The sequence below is a fragment of the Mustela nigripes genome, chromosome 3 (assembly GCF_022355385.1).
Source record: "Mustela nigripes isolate SB6536 chromosome 3, MUSNIG.SB6536, whole genome shotgun sequence".
Taxonomy (NCBI): Eukaryota; Metazoa; Chordata; class Mammalia; order Carnivora; family Mustelidae; genus Mustela; species Mustela nigripes.
In genome coordinates, this window is record NC_081559.1 from 171504992 (window position 1) to 171531794 (window position 26803).

Below are 26803 nucleotides of genomic sequence, written 5' to 3' on the forward strand. Positions count from 1 at the left end.
ATGAACACCTGCTAGAGAAGGACTACAAATATAGCTCCAAGTCTTCTGGCAGCAAATAAGAAACTTAATCCATTGCCCAATTGTTTTTGAAATAATTAAATTCCTTGGGAACATGGTTGATTCCGTACTGAGAGGTGGCAGAAATTACTTCTATTTTATGTAAATGATGATGTGTGATATTGTGTTCTTAAGTAATGTATTCAAGCATAATGCAAATTATAATTATTTTAGACCCATGTAGTTGGAATTTATGACGTCTATTTTAGCTACTCTTAAATTTCCTTCTGGGTATATGCTTTTATTCAGCAAATATTTATTGTGTTCTTACTTTGTAGCCCTTGAAATATATTGACACATAAGACAAAGATGCCTGTTCTTGTGTAGCTCACATTCAAAAGTATCACATACTCTTGGGGCGCCTGGGTGGCTCAGTGGGTTAAAGCCTCTGCCTTCGGCTCAGGTCATGATCCCAGGGTCCTGGGATCGAGCCCCACATCGGGCTCTCTGCTCCGTGGGGAGCCTGCTTCCTCCTCTCTCTCTCTCTCTCTCTGCCTGCCTCTCTGCCTACTTGTGATCTCTGTCAAATAAATAAAATATTTAAAAAAAAAAAAAAAAACCAAAAACAAAAGTATCACATACTCATAAAATCTTTTGGTAATTATGGCCGAGATGCAATTAAATGTTATTTGATTAAAAGTTGCAGTCATTGGAACTACATTGCATAAAAAAATCATCATAACTTTAAATGTTTAATTTTAGTCTTAAAAGTTAAAAGTCCTAGACTTTTAAAATCTGAAATAATATAATCATAAAAATACCTAAAATGCTCTGAATATCTAATAATAGTATACTTCATGTCATATATTTTACATTAATTTCATCATACAAAGTTAAAAACAATCTGGGAGGTACTATCATTAACTATACTATGCAAATGAAGAAATGGAGTGGAGCTCTAATCTACTTGAGATTGAATCTGGAGAGTCAGAGTCTATTCAAAAGAGATAAAAATCCGGATGCCCGGGAGGCTCAGTGGGTTAAAGTCTCTGCCTTCAGCTCGGGTCATGATCCTGGGGTCCTGGGATCAAGCCCTACATTGGGCTTTCTGCTTGGCAGGGAGCCTGCTTCCCTTCCTCTCTCTCTGCCTGCCTCTCTGCCTACTTGTGATCTCTGTCTGTCAAATAATTTTAAAAATCTTTAAAAAAATTAAAATAAAAGAGATAAAAGTCTTGTCAAAGTATTTATTTTATATTCTCATGGAAATAGAATAGAATGAAAGAATGTCATATTATTCTATCATTATAAAGCAAAAGAAAATTTTACACAGAATATATGAGTACTGCAAGATATTTTCAATACACTTATTTTAATAGAAAAACAAAGATAAATCTTTGATATCCAGTTTGCCTTGCCTTGGCTTGCTTAATTTAATTGTGTATTAATACTAATTCAATCGTTTTTTCATGGTTAGAATTTTCCAAGGCCTCAGAAAGACATCATCTTCCCAATACAGTTGCCTGAAAATTGCATTATTTAAAAAAAAAAAATCTTCCTAATTTAGCCTTGCCTTTGGTTTAGGCTTTCTAAAACACAATATAGAAAATACTTAGAGTTAGTTAAATTGCTAATAGCTGATTTGGAGCGAAATGAGCTTCCACTTTTTGTTAAACCTCTCACCTTGGTATACAATGTGGAACCCTTGTTTGTTTTGTGAATAGTCACTGTGAAAATACAAACTGGTTTCATGAGTCGTACTAAACAGGGAAGATGGTATTTGAGGACCACTAAGCCGGCCAATAACAGTACTAGTTTCTGAGGATCCACTTCTTACTTCCAAATAATCATGTATGGTTTCTGTAGAAAAATTGACAAACTGGAGATGTACACCTAAAGAAGAAAAGCAAACAATACTACTTTATTGATTTATCCAATTGAATATGCATGCATTTATACACACAATCCCATTAATGTAGATATATATGTTTCCATGTAGGTCACGAGGCATATTCTCAAGGTCTGGGCCAGGGGTTTGCCCTTTGCCAGAAAGCTAGCTTTGTCATGGTTCAAAGTAATAGAATACTGCTCTCAAATGCCCACTAGTTGTCATAGGGGAATCTCATTTTGCTATAATGTCACCATAATAAAACTAACCAAAAAGGTGGCTTTCTTGCTCTTTGATACCATTTAAAATTGGATTAAACAATTTTTAGAGGTAAAAAAAACATTTGGTGTATTTGTCCAATTTGAGGCCAAAATATGATTGCAAAGTTTTCATTTACTAATATAATACAATTCCATTAGAAATTAGCCATTCCTCTATTGGGGATACATTAACTTCCCCAATATAGCATTAGAGGCATGTAATTTATAAATGTGTTCTTTTACTAGTTTATAAGAAGATAATGCTAATTTTTATATAATTATTCCAGGAAAATCTAGTGATCATTGTTATATGCTATAATATTGCAATATAGTCTCAAAATTTATATAAATATAACTAAAATATGAGATAGTGAAATGTTTCTAGAATGGGAAATATAAAACGAGAGCCTCGTTGAGGTATGCTTACCTAATTAATATTCAACTTTAGTGACTTAAGGGGATTTTTTCCACCTATCATTCTCCAAATTGTTAAAAATAAAATCTGGCATTTATTGTTTGCTAGACACTTTAAGTGTTTATACACGTTATTTATTTAATGTTCACAGTTACTCATGAAAATAAAGAAACCAAGGCACAGAGAAGCTAAGTAATACACTAGATTATACAATGACCTAAAAGACCTGAAATTCAAACTCAGGCACTCTTGGCTCTTGGACTCTTGCTTTTGATAACGACAATGGAGTTCTCAACTAAAGTCACATTTTGTTACTGGAAAAAGAGTTCTACAAAAACTTTTTGTTACATGCGAAAAGATTTCCATGGGCAAATACATTTGGGAAACACTGGGAATAGGATTTAAAATATTAATCAGGTTTCTGTAAAATTATACAAGTTTCTTAGAAATTTGAACAAGCTATCCTAATATGGGAGGCTCCAAGAATTGCATATTTCTTTCCAAAAATTTCCCAAGCCTCCTTTTCACAAATTATCTTGTCAATAAATGTCTTACAGACACAAGAGAATACTTCTTTAATTTTTGATATGTATTCAATATTTTTTTCAAAAATTACAAACTATTTTTTTGAAATAGAGTAGAACTAATTTTTGATTCAACCAAAACTCAGAGAACAATGGTATTACTTAAATGTAATCAAATCAGAAATTGTCTCTTATGTTTTCATTTTTAAAATAGAGATGTGTATTATTTCTAATTTTAATGAAATCAGTTTTTCTAAAATCAAGGAAGTATTAACGAGAGGTAACTTGAAAATGATATGATGACTCTACTGAAAATATGTTTAATAATTTATTTTAAAATAATTCAATTGAGGATGCCTGGTGGCTCAATTAAGCTTCTGCCTTTTGCTCAGGCTTGATCCCAGGGTCCTATGATTGAGTCCTGTGTCTGGCCCTTTGCTCAGCAGGGATCCTGCTTCTTCTCCCTCTACCTGCCTCCCCTTTGCTTGTGCTCTGTCTCTCTCTGACAAATAAGTAAATAAAACCTTTAAAAATATAAAATAAAATAATTCAGCTAGCTCCATAAGCAACATGGGATGAGCCCTCTTAAGTGGCTGGTAAAAGACACATAAGAATAACCACACAAGTTCAAATCTTTTACTCATTTATATCAGTATTGTTATTCAGTGAATGGACATAGAATTTGACTATAACTTCAAAGTAAGCACAATTATGTAGTAACCAGGATAATCCTCATTAGAAAGTCCTCCAACATCTTTCTGTGACTTCCTGTTTTCCCAAAACCTCCAGCCAAACTGCATTCAGGTTGGTTGAATTTCTTCAGTTTTCATCTGCATCTTTCCATGTGTCACTCTGTTTACCAATAATTTCTTTTCAGTTCCCCACAGTTGGACCCTCTTTGTTGGGCTTTTACTTATCTACAAAATCACAATTTAGGAATTACTTCCTCTAGCAAGACTTTTCTGCATTTCCTGGATAAGGCATCCATTTCCTGGATGTCTGTAGTAACTACAGTCCTGTAATCTATTCTAGTTTATTGAATAGCATATTTGACAACCTGTTGCCTCATCATGACTATAACTTATCTGGGGAAAGATACAAAGTCTGTTTCACTATGCATTTTATTCCCATTTAGCATAGTACTTGGAGTATAACATGCACTCAGAAGGAAATGTCAAAACTAGTTTTCTGTGAATTTATGTAAAATATTTAAATATGAATTTTAATTCATATTTATTTAAATATAAGCTTAATTCATAGATGGTTTTGGGTAATAAGGTGCTGAATTCAGTCCTCAATAAGTGAGATAGTACATAATTTCTTAATTGCTCTAAATCCACCAGGTTTTGTGTGGTTCAGGGAATCTATTCATCCTCATCTTCAGTGATTTAATAAATAAGACTTTCTTCCATCTAGCACTTCTAGTTATGCATATACAAACCCAAAGGATATGAAGCTGCAAGAGAATATATTAGTGATAGAAGAGTGAGAAAGAATCCATGAAATGTTATATATATAATGCAATATACCCAAAACTGATAATTATATTATTAAAATTAGAAAGCATTACATCTACATAGGTATTTAAACCCATCATTACAAATTTGTACTACTTTTAAATGTAAAATCTTATTTATTTGGAATGAATATTAGATAAATTTGATAAATTACTAGAAACTATTTTATACACACACACACACACACACACACCACTTGGTTATAATAACAAGAAGAGAGTTATAAAAAGGAATATACACAAAATCACATTGAATTTACTATTGCCACATACATCGAAATCAGAATAAATCCATACAAATCAACTGAAAAATATCAGAAAGTTACCTGTCTACCTGCCATCTAACTATGAAGTTAGAAAAGGCCCATATCTCTTTAATTATCCTAGTACTTCAAGTGAAAGATATTTGATTTCAGCAACCAAATTTGGCTCAGGCAATTCAAATTTCACTCCTCAATTTATATAACTATAAGCAATCCCAAAGTAAACTATAATTTGTGAGTTTTTACTAGACCTTGATATTTCTTTATAAGGATACATTCATGATACAGAAATCTTTCTCACATGTTTTTACTATACATACCGAAACCTATGGGCAGCTTTATTGTCCATGTGCAATCTAAGCTGCTAGGGTAGTTTCCAGGAAACCCGGGGCTGAGGATCACACCGCTGAAATCTGACATTGCACCACCACACTGAGCTACAAAAGGAGAGATCCCATGTAAGCCAGAGTAATTGGAATACTCTACTGTATTAAAAACAAATTGAAATCATTTCAAGTCTTAAGTCTGAGTTAAAACTGTTTGACATAAATTTTAATATTGTCAACTCTCATTCATACCATACACTAGTAATCAAATATAATCAATTGACAATGCATTTTCTAAAATAGCTTAAAAAGACAATATACTTCCTTCCTCAGCAATAAATGCAAGCTAAATCAATTATTGCCCAGCAAGAAGTAGCTTATGTGCAGTGAATACAATCAAACAAGGAGCATATGTCCTTTTCCATAGCAGGCAGTTTATTTCTTATCTGTGAGTACCTCCAGGAATGTTTTCATTCGTTCCAAAGATGACACAATTTAGAAAAAAAAAAAAATCAAGCCAATAATATCCATTCTAAATACTGTATTCATAAGGGAACACTTTTTCCCAGCCTTCCCTCCTTTTTTTTTTTTTTTTTTTGTGAGAAGGTTAAAGAGTTTTAAGAAAGAGATTGGTTTCTATCAGTCATATGTCATGGATTCACATAACACACATGGGATATGGCTGTCCTTTATCCTAAAAAATTTAGACCAAGCCTAGAGAAAGAAAAAACAAGATGCACGCCAGTTTGAGAAATTCGACATAATTTTTAAATGTGCTTGTTCTGGAATATCTACTATATTGATTTGCTATTAATAAATTAGCAAAAATTATAAGAATAGATAATTAGCCAAGCTCATGATTACATATAACTATTTAACATGTATTAAAAGAGTCATTGCATTTGAGAAACTAATTCTTTCCTCTAAAAGTACATTGGGGAGGGTATGTGCTTTGGTGAGTGCTGTGAAATGTGTAAACCTGGTGATTCACAGACCTGTACTCCTGGGGATAAAAATATATGTTTATAAAAAATAAAAAATTTAATAAAAAATACATAAATAAATAAAATCTTTAAAAAAAAGTACATTTTTATTATTTCATCATATAAGGACTAAACTACACATTTGTTAATTGTGGGATTAAGAACAAAATGTCATGGGGGTGCCTGGGTGGTTCAGTGTGTTAAAGCCTCCGCCTCCGGCTCAGGTCATGATCCCAGGGTCCTGAGATCAAGTCCCACATAGGGCTCTCTGCTTGGCAGGGAGCCCGTTTCCTCCTCTCTCTCTGCCTGCCTCTCTGCCTACTTGTTATCGCTCTGTCAAATAAATAAATGAAATCTTAAAAAAAAAAAAACTTGTAAAAAAAAAAAAGAATAAAATGTCATGGTTGTGCATTAAGTTTGAAAACTACCTGTATATAACACATACCTGCAGTTACATTCATTTATTTGTTGTGAAGAATAATAAAAGATACTCAAACCTCAGATTGTATATCATAAAAGCAAATTCAGTAAAAATATCATCAATGTTCTGTATATTAGTAACCTGTTTGATAGCTATTTTAACTATGTGAACTGAATAAATTATATCATCTTACCATTGTATGTGAATCTATATCTATATGTGTGTGTGTATATATATATGTATATATATATAATAAAGCAATAGTCACATAAACCTTTCTTTCCATTGATATCTAAAGATACACCTGTGCATTTTTTCATCTTTCTGAAATCTCAGCTCATCTATCCTCAAACCAGAGTAATTGTCAACGTACAGGTGCAATTAAGATTCAAAAATTCCTTTTTCTAAAATTTGATCGTTCATATATATTCATCACAGAGTCTGATAATTAATGAGGGACAGAGAAAATATTTTGGCCATTCAAAAATATTTTACAATCTCTGACAAGACTGCATTGTAGGTTTGTTTCGCTTTATCCAGAACTTGGAGTAAAAGAGCACAAGGACTATCTTCCCTCCTCCCTTCAAAATCTCGTCTTTCACCTGCTCATTGTTCTTCCAATTCTGCTACTTTCTTTCTCTTCAGATATGACCTGAAAATCCTGTACTCAGCATTGCTCACCTTTCTAGAGTTTAAATACCAAAATCATAGGAGAAAGAAGGAAATAAAATGAAGAAGAAATCATGAAGGAGAAAGAAAGAATGACAAGTCATGAAACACATAAAAAAGAAACCCCAAAATGTATCTGCCTTCAGCTCTGCATTCATGCTTGTTTTCCCTATATCTCTGTGATTTCACACACTCCTGGGTCTTTAATGACAATTTTGTGTGTTCTACCAGTGACTCTGTATTAGATTCTATTTTGCCCCATTACACTCTTATTAACCTCTTGGAGGTTAGCCTCCAAGGTAAACACAACCATAGTCCTCTAAGATAAGATCATCTTTGATTGTTCTTTCTGATTTGTCTCTATTACCTAAAAATCTCAAGTGACTTTTCTTTCCATCCATCAGAATATCTGGAAGATTGTTTATTTTCCAGTCCACAAGGCTGTACAACCTTTTTACCTGATATCTAGAGCTTTAAGACATTATCTGAATCAGCCTTATGCTTCAGTTTCTCTTTATAATATGGCCATGATATCACTTCAAGTATTTTGTTTATCAAATACAGTACAAGTTTATTGGAAAAAATCTATAAAATGCATAAAAGTGACTGAAAAATGAAAATGTCCTCTAATTTTACTACCCATAGATAACCTATTAAATTTTGTATTTCTTTTTCTGCAGAAAAATATATGTGTGTATTTATACAGGGATGCATGCAATGAAAATAGGCTCATACTGTGAGTCATTTTAAGCCTTTCATACTTAACTATATATTGTAAACTTTGGTCATATCTAAAAAATATCATCCAACCTAAATTCTGAATGTTTTCAATATCTTTTGCCACTTAAAAACATCCTTACTCCTAAACATTATTTTCTAATGGACTCAAGAATAGGATGCATGTAAGCAATACAGATTAAACCACCTTCCCACTATATTCATACATGAAAGCCTTAACTCACAATCTGGTTGTGCTTGGAATTAGGGCCTCTAAGGAGGTAACTGAGGTTATGGGAAATTATAAGGGTGGAGCCTTAATCTAACAGTACCTGTGGTCCTCATAAGAAAAGACACCAGAGGCATTTGCACACAGGGAAAAGACCATATGAAGATGCAGGGAGATGATGTCCATCTACAAGCCAAGGAGAGAGACCACACAAGAAAACAACCCTTCCAGCATCTTGATCTTGGATTTCTAGCTTCTAACATTGTAAGGAAATAAATTTCTGTTGTCTAACCCACTCGCCTATTGTATTCTTATAGCAGCTCAAGCAAACTAATATAATACAGAGGTTAAGTCATATAAATCACACCAACTCTTGCTTTTTACCTTTTTCCTACTCAGAAAAGGCTATCTTCCTCATCTATTGATCTTAATTACATTACCATCTAAAACTGTAAATTTTATGGGCTATTTCCCAATGACTTGGGTTAATACCATCTTATCTTTCTGAAGATCTATGATGCAGCGAATTATATAACTTGACACTGAGTTTCTTTATTAATTCATGTCTTTTATTTGTATCACTCTAAATGGTAAATGAATGTTTTAAAAATAGGGATTATATATCACATTTCTTTTTCATACTCTATAGATCCCAGGATATTACAGTTGCACACTGATACCAGAACTGAGGAAGAGAAAAAGAAAATGAAAAAGTGGCTAGAAATAACTGGATGCAGGATGAAGTTAAGGCAAAAACTGGATCCCACACTTTGTAAGATCCAAGTGTTATTTTTATATATTCCATATCTCAACTGGCTGTCAACAGTGAAGACATTTCATGTGATGTCATGCTCTCTTTGGTAGACTCCAGATTCCTTATCTATTTTGGGTCAATAGGAAGCAATGGGATACTTACTTATTTTCCTGATCTATGGATATTTCTATCATATAATACAGAGAAAAGTTTCCAAAGATTGAAAAACATAGTACCTTTTCTCAATTTCTAAAGTCATCCATTGATATTGTAGTTTGAGGTTTAAAAAAAAACTGTAAAAATTTAAAATAAAAAAAAAGATGTGAAATATTTATCTCAAAATATCATTTCCAGTGGCGCCTGGGTGGCACAGTGGGTTAAAGCCTCTGCCTTCAGCTCAGGTCATGATCCCAGGGTCCTGGGATGGAGCCCCACATCAGGCTTTCTGCTCCATGGGGAGCCTGCTTCCTCCTCTCTCTCTGCCTGCCTCTCTGCCTACTTGTGATCTCTGTCAAATAAATAAATAAAATATTTTTAAAAATATCATTTCCATAAAACCTGACAAAAGGCAAACTATATATTTCAGCAACATTAAACATAGGGTATATCTTTAAAATTTGACAAAGCTTATCAGTGATTTACAGTTCTTCAACTTACCCAAACAAATTGGGATTGGATAATTCCATCTTCTTACAGGTCCAGGCATACATGTGATGTGAGAATGACCCTACATAAAAAAGATGCAGTTCAGTACACATTTTAAAAAGACAAAATTAAACATAACACAGTGAATGGTCATTATAAAAATAAAATATATATTATCATTTTTCATATTTTTAAACTTTGGCTAGAATTCTTAGTATAACTTGAAATAATAAAGTTAATTATATACCTTGTGATAAAATGTAAAAAGTGACATGGTCCTGGTAGAAAAACTAAGACTCCTAATCACATCAGAATTATGCTTTTTAAACTTAACATTTTTCCACTGAAACATATTCTACTGGGATATTTCAATGATTATGTGAGTGAAATGACCATATATATAAATATTTATAATAAATTTCAATAATATTCAAGGTAAAATACGGTAAAGAATAATTTAAAAATACTTCATAAAATATTAAAATGAGTCAATTAAGATATATTAAATTTTAAACTGAAATATAAAGTCCAGAAATATCGGATTGTACTTCTGAGACTAGTAATTTATAATGAAATGTTAAAGACTATAAATCATCAATTTTTAATTTTACTTTCTCTAAGGAACCTATTTATTAAACATGAAATAGTCGCTGCCTCTTTTTTTGTTTTTTCTCAGTTACTTAATAGGTCAATTCTTTTTTTTTTTTAAGATTTTATTTATTTATTTATTTGAGGGAGAATGAGTGAGAGAGAGCATGAGTGAGGAGAAGGTCAGAGAGAGATGCAGACTCCCCAAGGAGCTGGGAGCCCGATGCGGGACTCGATGCTGGAAGTCTGGGATCATGACCTGAGCCAAAGGCAGTTGCTCAACCAACTGAGCCACCCAGGCGCCCATTAGGTCAATTCTTTAGAGAGATTTTTATGGAACCATAAATTTGAGACCCTCTAACATATATTTCTGGTTGATTTTCACTAACTTCACAAATTTATTTTCATGGTAATTTCATTTAATGTTCTAGTTAGCACTTTGTTTTTATTTTCAAATCCTAAAGATCCAAGAGTAGAGTTGGTACATCCTATTTGAACAGAGAGAAAATTGTAAAGTAAAGATTAATTTTGATTCAAAAATAATTTCTGGTTACTTGCGAACAAAGCATATTTAGTCTATTCTAGTAATTTCTCTCATGAGTATGTTTTATGGACAAATTGAATAACTTTTGGCTTAAGGCTATAGTATACAGTTTGAAGTCAATATTGTTTTAAAACTTTTGGATTATCAGCCATCACTCCATTAAAATATTCTGAAAAAGCAATGCAAATCCAAACTATAATTTAAAAATAGCCTTACCTGTAGAGAATATCCTTGATCACACTGAAAGGATACTACATCACCAACCATATATCTGTCTCCAATTTTCATTCCACTGCTAGGAGTTTGTGGTTCAGGACAGGAGTCCAAACCGATTGCTGAGAACATGTAAAGATATTAGCATAAGTAACTTTTAAATAATGAATGCTTAAATTATGCATATTAAATTACCAAAATTGAATGGTGGTGTCATTAAAACTAGATTTTTACATTGGGGACATTAGGATTGCTCTGTGAGTACTATTTAAGTGTGAAGAAGATTTAACTATGGTTGTTAAAAGCAATGTGCTTTGGAACCGTACCATAGAACTGTTCTTTGAATTTTCATGGCATCAACCATTAAATAATGTTGTGATTACACTTAAAGTCTTTTCTAACTCACAGTCTAAATGCCTTCTATTAAGGGCACGTGGGTGGCTCAGTGGGTTAAAGCATGTGCCTTCAGATCAGGTCATGATCCCAGGGTCCTGGGATGGAGCCCCACATCGGGCTCTCTGCTCAGTGGGGAGCTTGTTTCCCTTCCTCTCTCTCTGCCTGCTTCTCTATCTACTTTTGATCTCTGTCTGTCAAATAAATAAATAAAAATCGTAAAAAATAAAAAATAAATGTCTTCTACTATAAAATAAAAATTAAAAATTCCTAAAAAGAAAATCCCTTAAGGAATAAAACAATAATTTATTTTGAGAGTAATATAAAATTATATTCATAAAATATGCTTAATAAAATACTAAAAATTTTTTGCTATTTTGTCCATATCACCTGGTTCCTTCTTCTTTCATACAAAATGGTCTTTTAATTTATGAGACATAGTGTGAGGTACTCATTACAGTAATTTTTAAAAATATTTTATTTATTTATTGGACAGAGAGATAAAGAGCACAAGTAAGCAGAATGGCAGGCAGAGGAAGAGGGAGGAGTAGACTCCTGGCTAAGCAAGGAGCCAGATGCAGGGCTTGATCCCAGGATGTTGGGATCATGACCTCAGCAGAAGGCAGCCACTTAACTGACTGAGCCACCCAGGTGTTCCACATGTAAAAGTTTTTAAATGTATTTTTTTAAGATTTTATTTATTTATTTGACACACAGAGAGAGAAATCACAAGTAGGTGGGGGGGCAGGCTCCCCACTGAGCAGAGAGCATGATTCAGGACTCAATCCCAGGACCCTGAGACCATGACCAGAACCCAAGGCAGAGGCCCAACCCACTGAGCCACCCAGGAGCCCTTAAATGTATTTTTAAGTAAGATTTTTTCTCAGAGAAAAAAAAAAAAGAAGAAGAAGAAGATTTGTTCTCCAAATACATTATAATCGCAAAGGAGAAAAATGTAGTTTATTGAGACCTGAAATGTTTAGGTGACAGCTGAAATCAGTTATTTCTGAAGAAGAGATAATTCCAGAATTCAAAACACTTCCATTATTTTTACATTAACAATATACTTTTCAACATAAAAGAATAAAAGCATACTAAATATAAGTTTTTTTCCTAAAATGATTTAAAGTCTGAAAAAATTGATTTTTTTGCCAAAAGATTTTGAAAAATATATTATTATTAAGAAATTTTTTTATCCTCAATAAAATCTAATGTTTTTTATTCAATTATTTGTGGTTCACATTAGAAGATAATCTAATGCATATTTAAACTATGGCAGAAAATAGTCATCTCTCCAAAATCATCATATATATTCATTTCATGAAAAATATCTTAAAACCTGAATCCTAAAGAATTACAATACTTTAGACATTCTTTAGTCCTTGATATTTCCCTCTGATGAATGCTCTCTTAGCATCACTTTCTACATTCTTCATGGTGCTTAACATGAATAATGAAAAAATAACTGTGTAATTAGTTGTTCAATATTTATTTCCCCTATGAGAATTGAAACTCCTTAAGGGCAGCTTAGAGCACAGCATCTTAAGGAAGCATTCAATTAACATTGGTTGATTGGATAAATGAATAGTATGAAAAAGAACATGAATCTCTACTTTGATAACTTCTTAATAAATACTAGTGTCTAGCTCTGCAAATGGAAGATACTTTCTCTGTCTAATAATACAATGTTCAGAGTAGCTAAAAATCATTCCAAATTAGGTCATATTTAAGGATAGAAAATGACATAAAAGTACTAACGATAGAATTATGATTAGGTAAGAAAGGAAGACAGGGAAGAAGAGTAAACTGGTCATTTGGAAATGCATTTGAAGCAGCCCTAGAGGACGTTAGGGAAGTCTATGGATTGGAGTTCCAACACTTAGGGTTCAATTAACTAAGTCTCTAACCATACATAATGCCTCATATTTCTTGAGGGTTTTGTAATCTTGAATTTATGGACCTAGGCAAGGTAAGTCACCATTGTTATCTACCTTTAACATTTTAAGGGTTAATGTCTCACTTCCTCAGCTAGATTTTGAGATCTAAAAGTGATAGAAACTTATTTTTGTTTTAATCCCATCTAATACCCACTAATGGGACTTACACAATAAATTTATCTGATTTCAAAAGCCTGTTTCAGGTATTAATGAGTATCCTAAAAGAGTGATTTATGATATAAACATATATGTCTTATAAATAAGAGAAGAGAAGAAAAGAGGATCTTATAAATAAGATTTCACCTTCCTTTGGTACAATCTTGATGTTTGGGGAGTTAGTATTCCCTTATGGGTTTCTCCCACTGGCTAACTGGTTATTTAAAAAAAAAAAAAAAAAAAAAAAAGGAAAATTTAAAAAATATATATTACATTTATTACTCTTTACCACTAAGGTCATTCTTGCAGTCATTCTTACTGAGAAGGCCAAATTTTATACACATTCATTTTTCTTTTCTTTCTATCAAGTACTCCATTCAGGGTCATATACACAGAAAACTATTAATATGCAGAAGTGATTATTTCTTTTTCTGGGAGGAGAACAAATAAAACTTTGGTACAGTGATGACTATAAAATATTGAGAGCCTCATTTTTAAGTGAGGCTTACACATAATATATACTGACATAGTAAAATATTTTAAAAGTTTTAACTTTAAAAATGTGATATAAAACGCCCGGGGTGCCTGGGTGGCACAATTAGTTGAGCGTCAGACTCTTGGTTTCGGCTCAGGTCGTGATCCCAGTGTCCTGGCTCTGTGCTCAGCAGAGTCTGGAGTTTCTTTCTCACTCATCCTCTGCCCCCCCCCCCACCACGCAACCATGCATGTGCTCTCTCTCAAACAAAATAAATCTTAAAATAAAATAAAAATGTGATTTAAAACTCTATAAACTACAGAATAGCAATTTTGTAAGTCAAAGATTTTTGTATACATATTATCACAGAGAAAAATGAGCAAAAGAAAATATGCCAAATATTAGCATAGGCTATAGTCCTTGGTTATGAGATTATTGGTGATTTATATGCCTTTCCTTGTATTTTTCTGAATTTACAGAATTTTTATAATGAACATGAATTAATTTTATAAATAATAACATCACTGATCTACTAGGTAAATAATTACTAGCAGAGAACTTGGGGGTATAAGAACATACTCCCTTCTATTGTTGAAGATGACACTGAGTTGGACCAGCTAATCTGTTGAATATGATTGTTCCAGGGAAGAAAGTAAGGTGACGAGATAGTCAGATAAGAAGTCACTGATGGCCTCTCTCATTTTTGTGCAATCAATTATTTTTTGTACATTAAGGAAAATAAAACAGAAATATCTAAAAATCTTGCAGTTCCTATTTTACATTTTTATATAAACAAATAAACTCTAAGGTGCCCAGGGGGCTCAGTCAGTTAAGTATTCAACTCTTGACTTTGGATCAGGTCTCGATCTTGTGGTCGTGAGACAGAGCCTGCGTTGGGCTGGGTGTGGAGCCTGCTTAAGATTCTTTGCCCCTCCCACCATCACTTTCTCTCTCCCTCTCTAAAAACAATTTAAAATAGATAAACACATTTAAAAAACTGCCATTTAATGGCAGCTTTGAGGCAGCCAGGCTTATTGTGGTGATTACTCATAATTACAAAAATGTTGAATCCCTATGTTATATATCTGAAACTCATATAATCTTGTATGTCAACTATGCTTCAAAAAATTTGTAAGGTGTTTTTTAAGAATTATTTTCACTTCTTCATAAGTAATAAAATAAATAGGTTATTTGTAAGAATCAGCAAAAAAAAGAGAAATTTTGTAAAAATGTTGAAAAGTATGCTCTCCTGATTAACCAAGGCAATCAAAATATTGAGTCATTTTCAGTTTTATGAGTGTCAATTTTGGTGTTGGCAATCAAAGATATGCTCTGGGTGAATTTTTTTAATGGAAATTGGATCAATTAATCTGCTGTTGTAGCCAAAAACAAACAGAAATGAGTCCAGGGACAAATCCACATCAAAAATTGCAAAGAGTTATGACTGTTGTCAAATTAGTGCAGGCAATCACCCTGAATGAAAATACTGAAACCTCAGTTCTTCACATTTCCAGCTTTTATTTATAACCATTTATTTATAACCAAAAAGTGTTCTTTCCAGTTCTGTTCACAAGGCAATCGATCTGCAGTACAAATATTCTTAATCAGATCATTTATATCTGATCATTCTGATTATATATATATGTATATTACTTTCCAGTATGCCATAATGATTTTAATGAGTCTTTGATGCTTTGAGAGAGGCAGAGAGCAAGAAGAAGAAAGCTTAATTACTTAAGACTCCCTGTAACATTGTTTTGTAAAAGGAAAACCTCCTTCACAAATTTAACATCTAAATCTACGTATTCGGTGATGGGCAATAAGGAGGGCACGTTATGCAATGAGCCTTGGGTGTTATATGCAACTAATGAATCACTGAACATTATATATCAAAAACTAATGATGTACTACAGGTTGGCTAATTGAATTTAAATAGAAAAAAAATCTATTTATAAATTTATTGAAAATAATGACCAAAATATTGCATCTGTATACATGTAAGAAAGGAACAGGAATTGAATCATGTGTCTTTGCACAAAGGTAGTATTCTGTAGGAGTGACGATATTATTTTTTAAATATTTTACAGGTCTTCAATTTTAAATTTTCCTCTAACTAATGGACTTAAGGTAACAATTATTTCTTTCTTTTAAGATTTATTTATTTATTTTAGAGAGAGAGGGAGAGTGCAAGCAAGCTGAGGGAGGGGCAGAAGGAGAGAGAAAATCCTGAAGCAGACTTTGCACTGAGCACAGAGCTGATAGAGAGCACAATCCCTTGACTCTGAGATCATAACTTGAGCCAAAACCAAGAGCCAGCCACTCAGCCAACTGCACCACTGAGGTACTCCAGGATTACTATTATTGCTATCTTTGTTATATATGAGTTTTGTTTTTTGTTTTTGTTTTTTAAGATTTATTTATTATTTATTTTTAAGAAGAAAGAGAGAGAGAGAGAGGTGAACATGGGGGAAGGGCAGAGGGAGAGAGAGAATCATTAAGCAGCCTTCTTGCTGAGCAAGGGAGCCTGATCCAGGGCTCAATCCCAAAACCTTGAGATTATGACCTGAAGGAAATCAAGAGTCCACTGCTTAACAGAATGAGCCACCCAGGTACTCCCATAAGAGGGCTTTTTTTTTTTTTTCCTTAAGATTTTATTTATTTATTTGACAGAGATGGAGAGAGAGAGTACAAGTGTGGGGGCAGAGGGGCAGAAGGAGGGAGAGAAGCAGGTTTCCCGCTGAGCAGAGAGCCTGACATGGGACTTGATCCCAGGACCCTGGGATAATGACCTGAGCCAAAGGAAGATACTTAACCTACTGAGCCACCCAGGTGTCCCATGAGTTTTTAAAATACGCTAGAATTGTCATTTGGCATTCCACATTTATTATTATAAGATAATAATTTTTTAAAAAACAGAGAAGTTGGTGACAATCAAAGGGTAAATTCAACATAAGCTCATCTACTAGTTTGAGAAAAAACTCCAATGGCAAACAAGTAGACTTTTTTGCTGATAATATATTTTGAATTAATTAATTAATCCAATATACAGATATTTTTTAATACCTATTATGTAACAGGTAACTTGGATAATTGTAAGTTTTTTCAGAAGAACAATTCTGACTTAATAGTCACTGATGGGCAACAGTGGTTTAGGAACATGTTGTGGTGCAGATTTAGCTCACATTTACCTTGATCCTTAAATTTTTACTTATTTTACTTGTTCTTACCTCAATTAACATTTAACATAGTATTACTTGGAATAATTAATTGAATATTCAGTAATAGAAACTACTCAAATTTTAGTCTACAGTTTAATGCTAAGTTAAATGATAACATGTTAAATAGACTCTGATATCTTAAGCAATTACTATATACCTATTGTGTATTCTGTATCATGTTATAAGCCAGAAATGCAAAGATTGGTTAGGGACATTAACAACTTTGCTCTAAAGAAACTCTTAAGGAAGCAGGAGTGGGGACTGGTTTAAAAGATTACAGGTAGTAGAAAAATTACAGTAAGTGAAGGACATCCTTTGTGAAAATAATTATTTCATAAAGAATAACTCTACTAAAAAGAATAAAAGGAGTGGCAAACTAGGAAACAAACTCTTTAAAAAAAATTATTTGTTCTTTATGAGGGAGAGAGAGAGAGAGCACAAGCAGGGGAAGGAGCAGAGGAAGAGGGACAAGCAAACTGAGCTGAGGGCAGAGCCTAACTTAGAGCTTGATCTCAAGGACCCTGAGAAACCAAGTTTGCCGTTTAACCAACTGAACCACCCAGATACCCCAGAAAGCAGACTTTTAACAGTAAAGAACAAACTGAAGGTTCCTGGAGAGGAGGGGGGAGGTGAATGGTTAAACAGGTGAGGGAACTTGTGATGAGCACTGGGTGTCTATGGAAGTGATGAATCACTAAACTCTATACCTGAAATTACTATTACACTGTATGTTAGGTAATTGGAATTTAGATAAAAACTTGAAAAAGAAAAGACATTGGAAATGGATAACAATCCATGTAATAAAAATAAAAAAGCATAACCTTACTAAAAAAGTATATATTTTACCAACTCATAATAATGAGGGGTAAGGTGAATGTGATACGCTGGCAGACAAGGCAGCATGTTCAATGAACTTTTAAGCGAGTTTTCCTTCTTTTATGGAAAAGAGGGGGAGTGGTTTTTTTGGGAAAGGCATCAAGAAATGAAGCTGAAAGGGAGAAAGAATATACATTGTGAACTGTTTTATAATCTTAATCAATGTAGGAAATTGTATTTTCTTTCTGTGGGCATAGAAGGAAAATTTCAAAGTTATTAAGAACACAATCTTTATCTGCCTCTTGGCTCCACTACTTTCTTGATCTTTTTGGTAATGTCTGAAATGATTTCTTTGATTCAATTCCTTCATCTGCTAAATGGGATGTAGAAATACTGACTTGATAGGAATATTGCAATGGTTAAAGAAAACAAGATATACATAATGGTTAAAATAGTGGCAGGGACATAGTAACTAACATTATTTAGTGGTTTTAACCATGGAAGTGAGTTGTCATTTAGCATTCTAGATAAAGGATATTTTTTTCTGTTACCATGAGAGTATGTTTCTGTATGTTTAAGATCAATAGATTTACATACATACTCCAGGAATATAAAGAAAAGAAAATATGTAAAAAGTAATATAAAGTGCCAAGAACTTAAGTACCTTGAAGTCTTTGACCCAAAATAAAAAGCTTCTTATATAAGCTAAAATATTACTGGTTTAACTGAGAGAAAAACCAAGAGACCAGGATCAATGATCTTAGTTCAAGATACAGCTAGAGAAGTTTTGTAATACAAAACTACAATGTTTCCAGAATTCAGGAATTTAGGTGGAAACCATTTCTAAGTCAATACCACAAAGAGGTAAAAATTCAATGCAATGATCACAAAATATATTTTGATTCAAAGAAAAGAGGAAACTATGATAAAAATAATGGCCTTATAGGATTAAGGAGTAAGATGTGTTTGCAAAATCAATTACACTTGTTTGCATTTAATATATTCTGTTAATGGCAATCAAAATTAGAAATGACAAATATTAATAATTTAATTTGAGCAGGAGATGTTTCTATAATTAACATTTTATGAGATGATGTGCATAAACCAGTTAGAACAAGAAAATTAGTTTAAGTAAAAATATAATTAATCTTAAAATCACTATTTTTCTCAAATAATCAATTATTAAATTAGCCCAAGGGAGGAAACCATTTTTAGGGATTATAAAAATAAACTCATTAAGACCTAATGCATTATCTCTTAAGCATATTGCTCAAGGATGGAAAGCAGTAAAATAACTATTGTACTGATTTGAATCTTTTGTTATTTATAAGCTAGAGTTAAATCAATACATGTCTAGGCATTTACTATTTTATGACAACTTTTATACTTTGTGGTATTCAGACCAGCCCTTCAACTAATAAGCAGAAAGGAAAGATATTTTTGGACCACCTGTGTTTTCCCAGGATTTATAGCAAAATTATTGATGGTATATATACCATGAGTGTTCTCAAGTTTAGGAGGATAGAAAAATATATTCATTATGGTAACATGGACCTTTGTGTTCCTCCGAGTGCTGTGTCCTAAGATTTTTGAGTGCCCTTCCTTAAATTTGGAAATACAATTACTACATGTAGTTTGCCCTTTTAAAACAAGCACGTTTGTATAAGTTCAAAACCAAAAGCTGTTCACTGATTTATAGATGCTCCACTGTCCCTCTAGAATTTTCCATTACTGAGATACAAATGTGTAGGGCAATAAATTTAAGGAAATGTGAAGGAAATTACATATTCATATTACAATCAAATTGTCATCCCAAAACTGTTAATGATAAAGATCTAACAGAACCAAATGTCAGAGCAACTAGAAATTATAAGATCTCTTTGTGGAAGCTTACTCACAATGGATATATTTAAGGACATTTCATGCACAAGGGACATTTTTCCTAGCAAAATATACATTTATGCAAGCCATACAGTTACAACCAGGATCATATTTGTCAAAAACAAACAAAAAAACATAAATTGTCAATTTACAAATGAATTCCCACTTTCCAGTGCTCTTGAGGATTAGAAGACAGATAAATTTGACACATTATATGTTAGAAAAAAATATATTAACTCAAAGCAGATGTATCTATTCACATGATTACCAGCACACATTCCCAACACCAAAAAATGAGGTAGTTTTATGTAAGCTTATGATAATTCATGTCAGAAAATAGCAAAATACTAATAAGAATCTCAACTAATGTTTTAATTTTTATTTACTGAGAGAGAAAAATGTATCCTCTAAACTTCTTATCTTAGTTTTCCTCATGGTTGCTAGGGAAAATTATCTTCTACTCAGTCTGCCTGTTTTCTCTTCAATATTCAATCCCTTTTGTTATTAACAGAAAGCAAATTTTTTTTTCTTACTCTTTCCATTAATATAGACTACCTGTTTATATCAGGTAATTTGTTAGAATCTGTTAGCACAATATCAATATAAGAGGGCACTTGGGTGGCTAAGTGTATTAAACCTCTGCCTTGGGCTCAGGTCATGATCTCAGGGCCCTGGGATCGAGTCCCACACTGAGCTCTCTGCTCAGCAGGGGCTTAGGTAAAAGAAGGTTAAGAGGGCACCTGGGTTGCTCAATGGGTTAAGCCTCTGCCTTCAGCTCAGGTAATGATCTCAGGGAACCAGGATCAAGTCCTGCATTGGGCTCTCTGCTCAGCAGGGGGCCTGGTTCCTTCTCTCTCTCTCTCTGCCTGCCTCTCTGCCTACTTGTGATCTCTCTCTGTCAAATAAATAAATAAAATATTTTTTAAAAATTGATATAAGACATTAAAGTGTGAGGAAAAAAAGCAATGGAATAATGAGCATTAAGGACGGTATGTGAGGTTATAAACACTGGGTATTTTACACAACTGATGAATCACTGAACACTACATATGAAACTGAAAAAAAAAAAAAGGGAAAGAAAGAGAGAAAAAGATTCTAAATTTATATTACTGCCTAGCTTTGTGTGTCTTTAATTTAGAAAAATTGCCCTGATTCAATTCACTTATGGACCAACTATGGCCTCCAACAGAGCATAATTTGAGCACCATGACTATAAATATTCAAAATACACACACACACACACACACACAATAAATGTGATATCCATTTGCCATATTTTCTTATTTTGCAAGCACCATATGTGCCTTCTATACCAATTTCATTCTTTAAATTATGTACTTAATACTGACGTTACCACTAGTTAAATTAGGAAATACTTTTGGTTCCTAGATCCCGCTGTAAGTTGTAAGGTCTAATTACTACAGATAAATAAAAGTGGTTCTGTTGATCCTGGTTTATTAATTCAATAGCTAAGATCTAAAAAATCAAAGAAAAACCCTAAGGAATTAAAAGTCCAGCTCTCCAAAGGAATAAAGCAAGGTTGTGATTATAGGAAGTGGTATGATTTAAAATAAAAACCAAAACAAAAGACCAGAAACCCAACAACCGTTCTCTACTCCTCCCTCTCTCTCATCTCCAACATCTAACCAGCCACAAACTTTACACAAGCATAATAACCTACTTCAGATTTTCTCATGTAAACTATTGCAATCCCTTGCTTTAGGCCTATTCTCTTCCTGCAGTGCATTTTCCATTTTCCAAAATAGAAGGGCCCTTCAAAAATTCAAAAGTAAACATGTTACTCTACAAATTGAAATCTTTGAGTATGTCTCCAAGAAAGTATCTGTCGCCTCCTTAGTCTAATCTTTCAGCACTTAAAATACCATTTGACAATTGTAGCCACATTGGGTTCGTCTCATCAGCAGTAGAAGATGATCTTTATTGAGAGTTTACTATGGACCAGGCATTTTTATAAACACTTTCACATGGATGATCTCATTTAATTCTGAAGAAATATTTCAGATTAGGTGTTATCATTATCCCATATCACAGATAAGGAAACTGAGTTTTTAAGGAACTTGAGGAATGGCCTTGTGTACATGGCTATCAAATGGCATTGTCAAGATAGAAATTGAAGTCTGATTCTAGAATAAATGCTTTTATATCCACCTACATTTCAAGAGGTCCCTTCGAAGTACCAAACTAATTCCATACATACACTTTAATTCTTTCCTGCCAGTAAGTCTTCTATTCATCCTTTGGTGAAGTTTTCCTTCACTCCACTGTCAGTAAACCCTAACAGATTTGATCACTACCTTCTTTGTGTAATCCCCTAAATTATACAAGATGTCCTTATATTTCGGTGATTGTGAGAGTAATCTTGGAAGGGTGGTAAAAGTGCAAATGTGTGGCTGAATCTCAGAAACACTAACTTGAACTTCTGGGGTAGGGCTTTATCTAGACTGTTTAATGAAACTTCAATGACTACAATGCACATTTATCTCAGAAGTACCAACATACATAACAATACAAAAAAAGTTTACATTGTAATTTTGCACTTGTTTGCATGTCCTTACAATTAGTCTGCAGGATTTTAGGGCTAGATATTATGCAAATTTGTAGCACTTACACCTAGAAATTATATCTGGTAATTAGTAAGTACTTGACAAACATTTGATGCATACACAAGTGGTTTTGTTCTTATATTTAGAAAGAAATACTGAGATGGAAAATCATGGGAAGAAACTATAAGGACTATAATATTGTGGTCAGAACTGCTTGCTCCAGTATCAAATTCTCTGAAATGTTTATCTACCTCTACTATTTACTGACTTTAAAAATATGTAGGTATGAGCTTATTACCTATAAAATAGAATTAAAAATAGTACCTGCCTCAAGATTATTGGGAAAATTAAATAAAGATATATCTATAAAATATTTATACTATATTTGACATATATTGAACACTTGAAAGAAATGTTAACTTTTTGGGGCACCTGGGTGGCTTAGTCAGTTAAGCAACCTGCCTTGGTTCAGGTCCTGATCTCATAGTCCTGGGATGGAGCCCCAAGTGGGACTCTCAGTAGGGAGTCGCTTCTCCCTCTCCCTCTGCTCCTCTACCCACTTGTGCATGCTCTCTCTCTCCCTCTCTCTCAAATAAATAAAACCTTAGAAAAATGTTAACTTTCTGATGACATAATGATAACAATATAATGATTACAATAAACATGATGAAAGTATTGTTAATCTGCTGTCAAAGAACCTAAGCAGTCGTTCAAATGCTTATGGTTTATATGGCTCTTTTTCTTTTTATTGTGTTCTGTTAGTCACCATACAATACATTATTAGTTTTTGATCTCATACAAATGGCTGCTTATACTACAGATATCCCACACTTTGAAAACCATCATGGATAGACAAGCAAATGTGAGCCTCACATATCAGTATTTACCAAATTGCGAAATTTGCCTCAAATATTTTAAAAGGCAAAAGCATATGAAAAAGTTTAGCCCAGTTATGTAGAAATCTTCTTTAAAAATATAGACTAACACAGAAGAAAACGAAGTGGTACAAAAACAATTTATTTTCTAACTTTAAAAAGGTAGTTTTTGTTTTGTTTTGTTTTGTTTTGTTTTTAAGGCCAGTCTTTCTTCTTTAATAAATAATGAACAAAACAACCTATTAGAAACTGACATGGCTGGTGCAACTGGTTTGTTGGCTATCAGAACTCTGAGCTGCTTGAGATATCAGCCAGTCATAATGTACAATCATTCAAACTAGTATAACTACATAAATTTACAATTACCTTCTTTAGATAAATGTAGTTACTTTTTTTTTCAATTTTCTAGAAAATACTGAGGATGAAAATACAAAAATATAACATAGTGTTGCACAATATCAGAAATAAATGATATAAAATACACTGCCCTCAAGTAGCTTAACATTCATTGAAAAATACTTCAAGAATGCAAATTAAAATCAATTACCTAAACAGTCATAATTGCAATCTACTACACTACTTTATAAGTCAGAGCATGCCATTTCTCTGCTCAAACTTTCCAGTGAGTCCCATTTCAATTAAAGGGGGAAACTACATCCTTACAATAGCTTACAAGACCACATCTCTCCTTTTCTCAATCACCTAATTTCTTCCTGCTCTCACCTCTTTGCTGTTCTTCATACTTATGTTTTAGGGTGTTTATTCTGGCTATCCCCAATACATCTTTTCCTCACATATCAATAAAGCTTATTCTCACACCATGTTCCAAGCTGTGCTCAAATGTCACCTTCTCTTGAAGGTCTACCATGACCATCAAAACATCCTCTCCGAAGCCCTAGCATTCTGATCCTTCAACCCTTCATCTATCTTTCTTTTCCAAGATATAATTTATTTACTTATTTATTTATCATTATTTATTTATTTTTAGAGAGAGAAAGAGTGGGGTGGAGGAAGAGCAGAAGAAGAGAATCCCCACCAAGTGCAGAGCCCATTCCAGGACATGATCCAACAACCTTGAGATCACGACCTCATGTCCTGGGATCATGACATCTAGACTCATTGCTCAACCAAATAAGCCACCCAGGTATCCCCATCTATCTTCTATGAATTTTCACTTTTTGAAGTGCTCTATAGCTTAATAATTTATTATATTTTCCACTTTTTTTCCTCACCTGCTAGACTATAAGCTCTAAGATGAGAGGATATTGTCTTTTTCATTCACAAATGCAAACTATGCCTGACCCACAAATGTTCAGTAAATATTTGCTGAATTATTAAATACATAGGCATTGAGGGAGTGAGAGAGAATGATATCAGAATTCAGAAAAAGAAGAAAAACACTTCTAGAATGAAGTGATAAGATCAGTTAGGATTTAGGGTAATACATAAATTAAGAGTTGGACAGCACAAAAAGAAGAAATGTGGGGCATTCAGATGGAGAAAATGAATGGGAAGAGGAGGAAAGAGGAAACACATGACATATTTAGCAAATAAACAATTACTTAATTTGATTAAATAGGGAAATATTACAAAATACATGTGATAAAAAAATGACATAAAATTACTGTTGGAGTAGGAGGCTAAAGAATGTTGCCTTTAATAGGTAATAGGAAAACAATGACATGAAATGATCGAAATGGGCCTTAGAAATAATAAGATCAAGGCATGGGAAGAATAGAATGGGCTCAAGGAACATCAGAATTGTCTGATGTTAATCATAATCATAATAGTCAGGTGCTCCTAAGTTAAAATGTCATGATCTCTAGTTCGAGGAGGAAAAGAGCATTGTAGATAAAAATCAACCTATTTGTCAGAATTTACCTTTCAAGCAAATAAAAATCAAGGCATATCTGCCTAGAAATTATGCCACTGGATAATCTAGAATTTGTTTTCTAAAAACCTCATATGTGAGTAGGAAAATCAGACAGAGAATATACTCACTTGCTGGAAGGAATCTCAGCCAAATTTCCATTTCCCAAGACAGAGGAACACCTGCCACGTTTCCTGAAACCTTTACTATTTAAAATCATCCTTTAGGAATATAGGAAGAGACTACTTTCTTGGTTAAAAACAAAACAAACAAACTTGAAATCTGTCCTTTTTATAGCAAACCTTAATGTCTTCTGCATCTGCTGCTGGTACTCGTAATGTGATTATGAGACCATTATTTCCCCATTGTGATTCCCTCCTTATGTTACCCTGTGGGCAGAACTCCTATTGTAGAGGCTTCCAGAAATGAAATACCAAAAATGTGCAGCAAAATAGATGTCTTCTCAATGGAGAAAAGTTAATATAACTACCTTGTTTATAACACACACACACACACACACACACACACATAATTTTTCTAGTACCCAACTGCTTAAGCATTTTGCTTTTTCTAAATATCAAAAGTTAGATTTAAATTCTTTCAAGAAGTCTTTATAGTCATTAAAAAAAAAATGTTTCCTCTTAAGGAGGCCACTGTATTCTTATATCTCAACCACTACTAGAGGGGTTTCTGAAACCATAAAGTTCATTAAAATTTTTATGTCTAGTTAATATATCCTACCTTCACAAGTGGTCAGATCATTGCATTACTACAAAATAAATCGTTCTTCACTAAGGGAAGACAGAAATTAAGGTACCTCTCCATAGACAAGACAGACTATTTGGAAAAAAAGAAAAAAAAGACACTGTGCTTAGGTGTATTCTTCAGCATTTCTGGAAGGGATGTATTCAAGTGTGTACTGAGTGATCACACAGACTTTGAGATTACCCTGCTGGACACCGTATCAAAATCACAGCTGCTCTAGACAGCATTTGATCCACAAAATGTATTGTAACTGCTTTTCAATCTGTTAGCAACAGGCAGTGAAAACTACTGCCATAGCTTGTTTCATAAATTTGTCCTCGAGACTAGAGCATAAGTTATTAGTCATTTTATTTCTATAAAGTTGGACTTAAATTCCCTTGTTCGACCTCCCCACCATTCTCTTACACTTAATCGGTATTGTGAAGTGTCCTTATTGATCAGACAATAGATTAGAAAACATGGAGAATATTCCAAATATCTTGTTTTTAAGATTTTTTTTTATTATTATTTATTTGTCAGAGAGAGAGAGCACAAGCAGGGAGAGTGCCAGGCAGAGGAAGAAGCAGGTTCCCTGCTGATCAAGGAGCCTGATTTCAGACTGAATCCAGGGTCCTGGGATCATGACCTGAGCTGAAGACAGTGGCTTAACCGACTGAGCCACACAGGCTTTTGTTTAATTAAAAGAACATCAGGCATTCCCTGGCACAGATTTCATGACCATCCACTAATTGGGTCATTTTCTCTTTTCTCCCCTTTTTATCTGTCCCCCATCCACTTTTCCCATTCTCTATAAATTTTTCTGATTTATTTCTCTACACTTCATCTATTTATAGTTTCTATTTAAATTTAGATTCACTGGCTTGTTTAAAAGCAGCACATGGAACTGAGGCATTTTTTTTTTTTA

General features: G+C 33.3%; 1 protein-coding gene across 1 annotated transcript in view; it reads right to left on the minus strand.

Annotated features, from left to right (window-relative positions):
* The window catches only part of CSMD3 (CUB and Sushi multiple domains 3), a 439117-nt gene that overhangs the window by 108923 nt on the left and 303391 nt on the right, over positions 1–26803 (minus strand). The window contains exons 26-29 of the mRNA XM_059395523.1: positions 10953–11071; positions 9617–9686; positions 5181–5297; positions 1678–1887 (exon numbers count right to left, since the gene is read on the minus strand). Of these exons, the coding sequence (XP_059251506.1) occupies positions 1678–1887; positions 5181–5297; positions 9617–9686; positions 10953–11071 (516 nt within the window). The remainder of the gene's footprint in view (positions 1–1677; positions 1888–5180; positions 5298–9616; positions 9687–10952; positions 11072–26803) is intronic.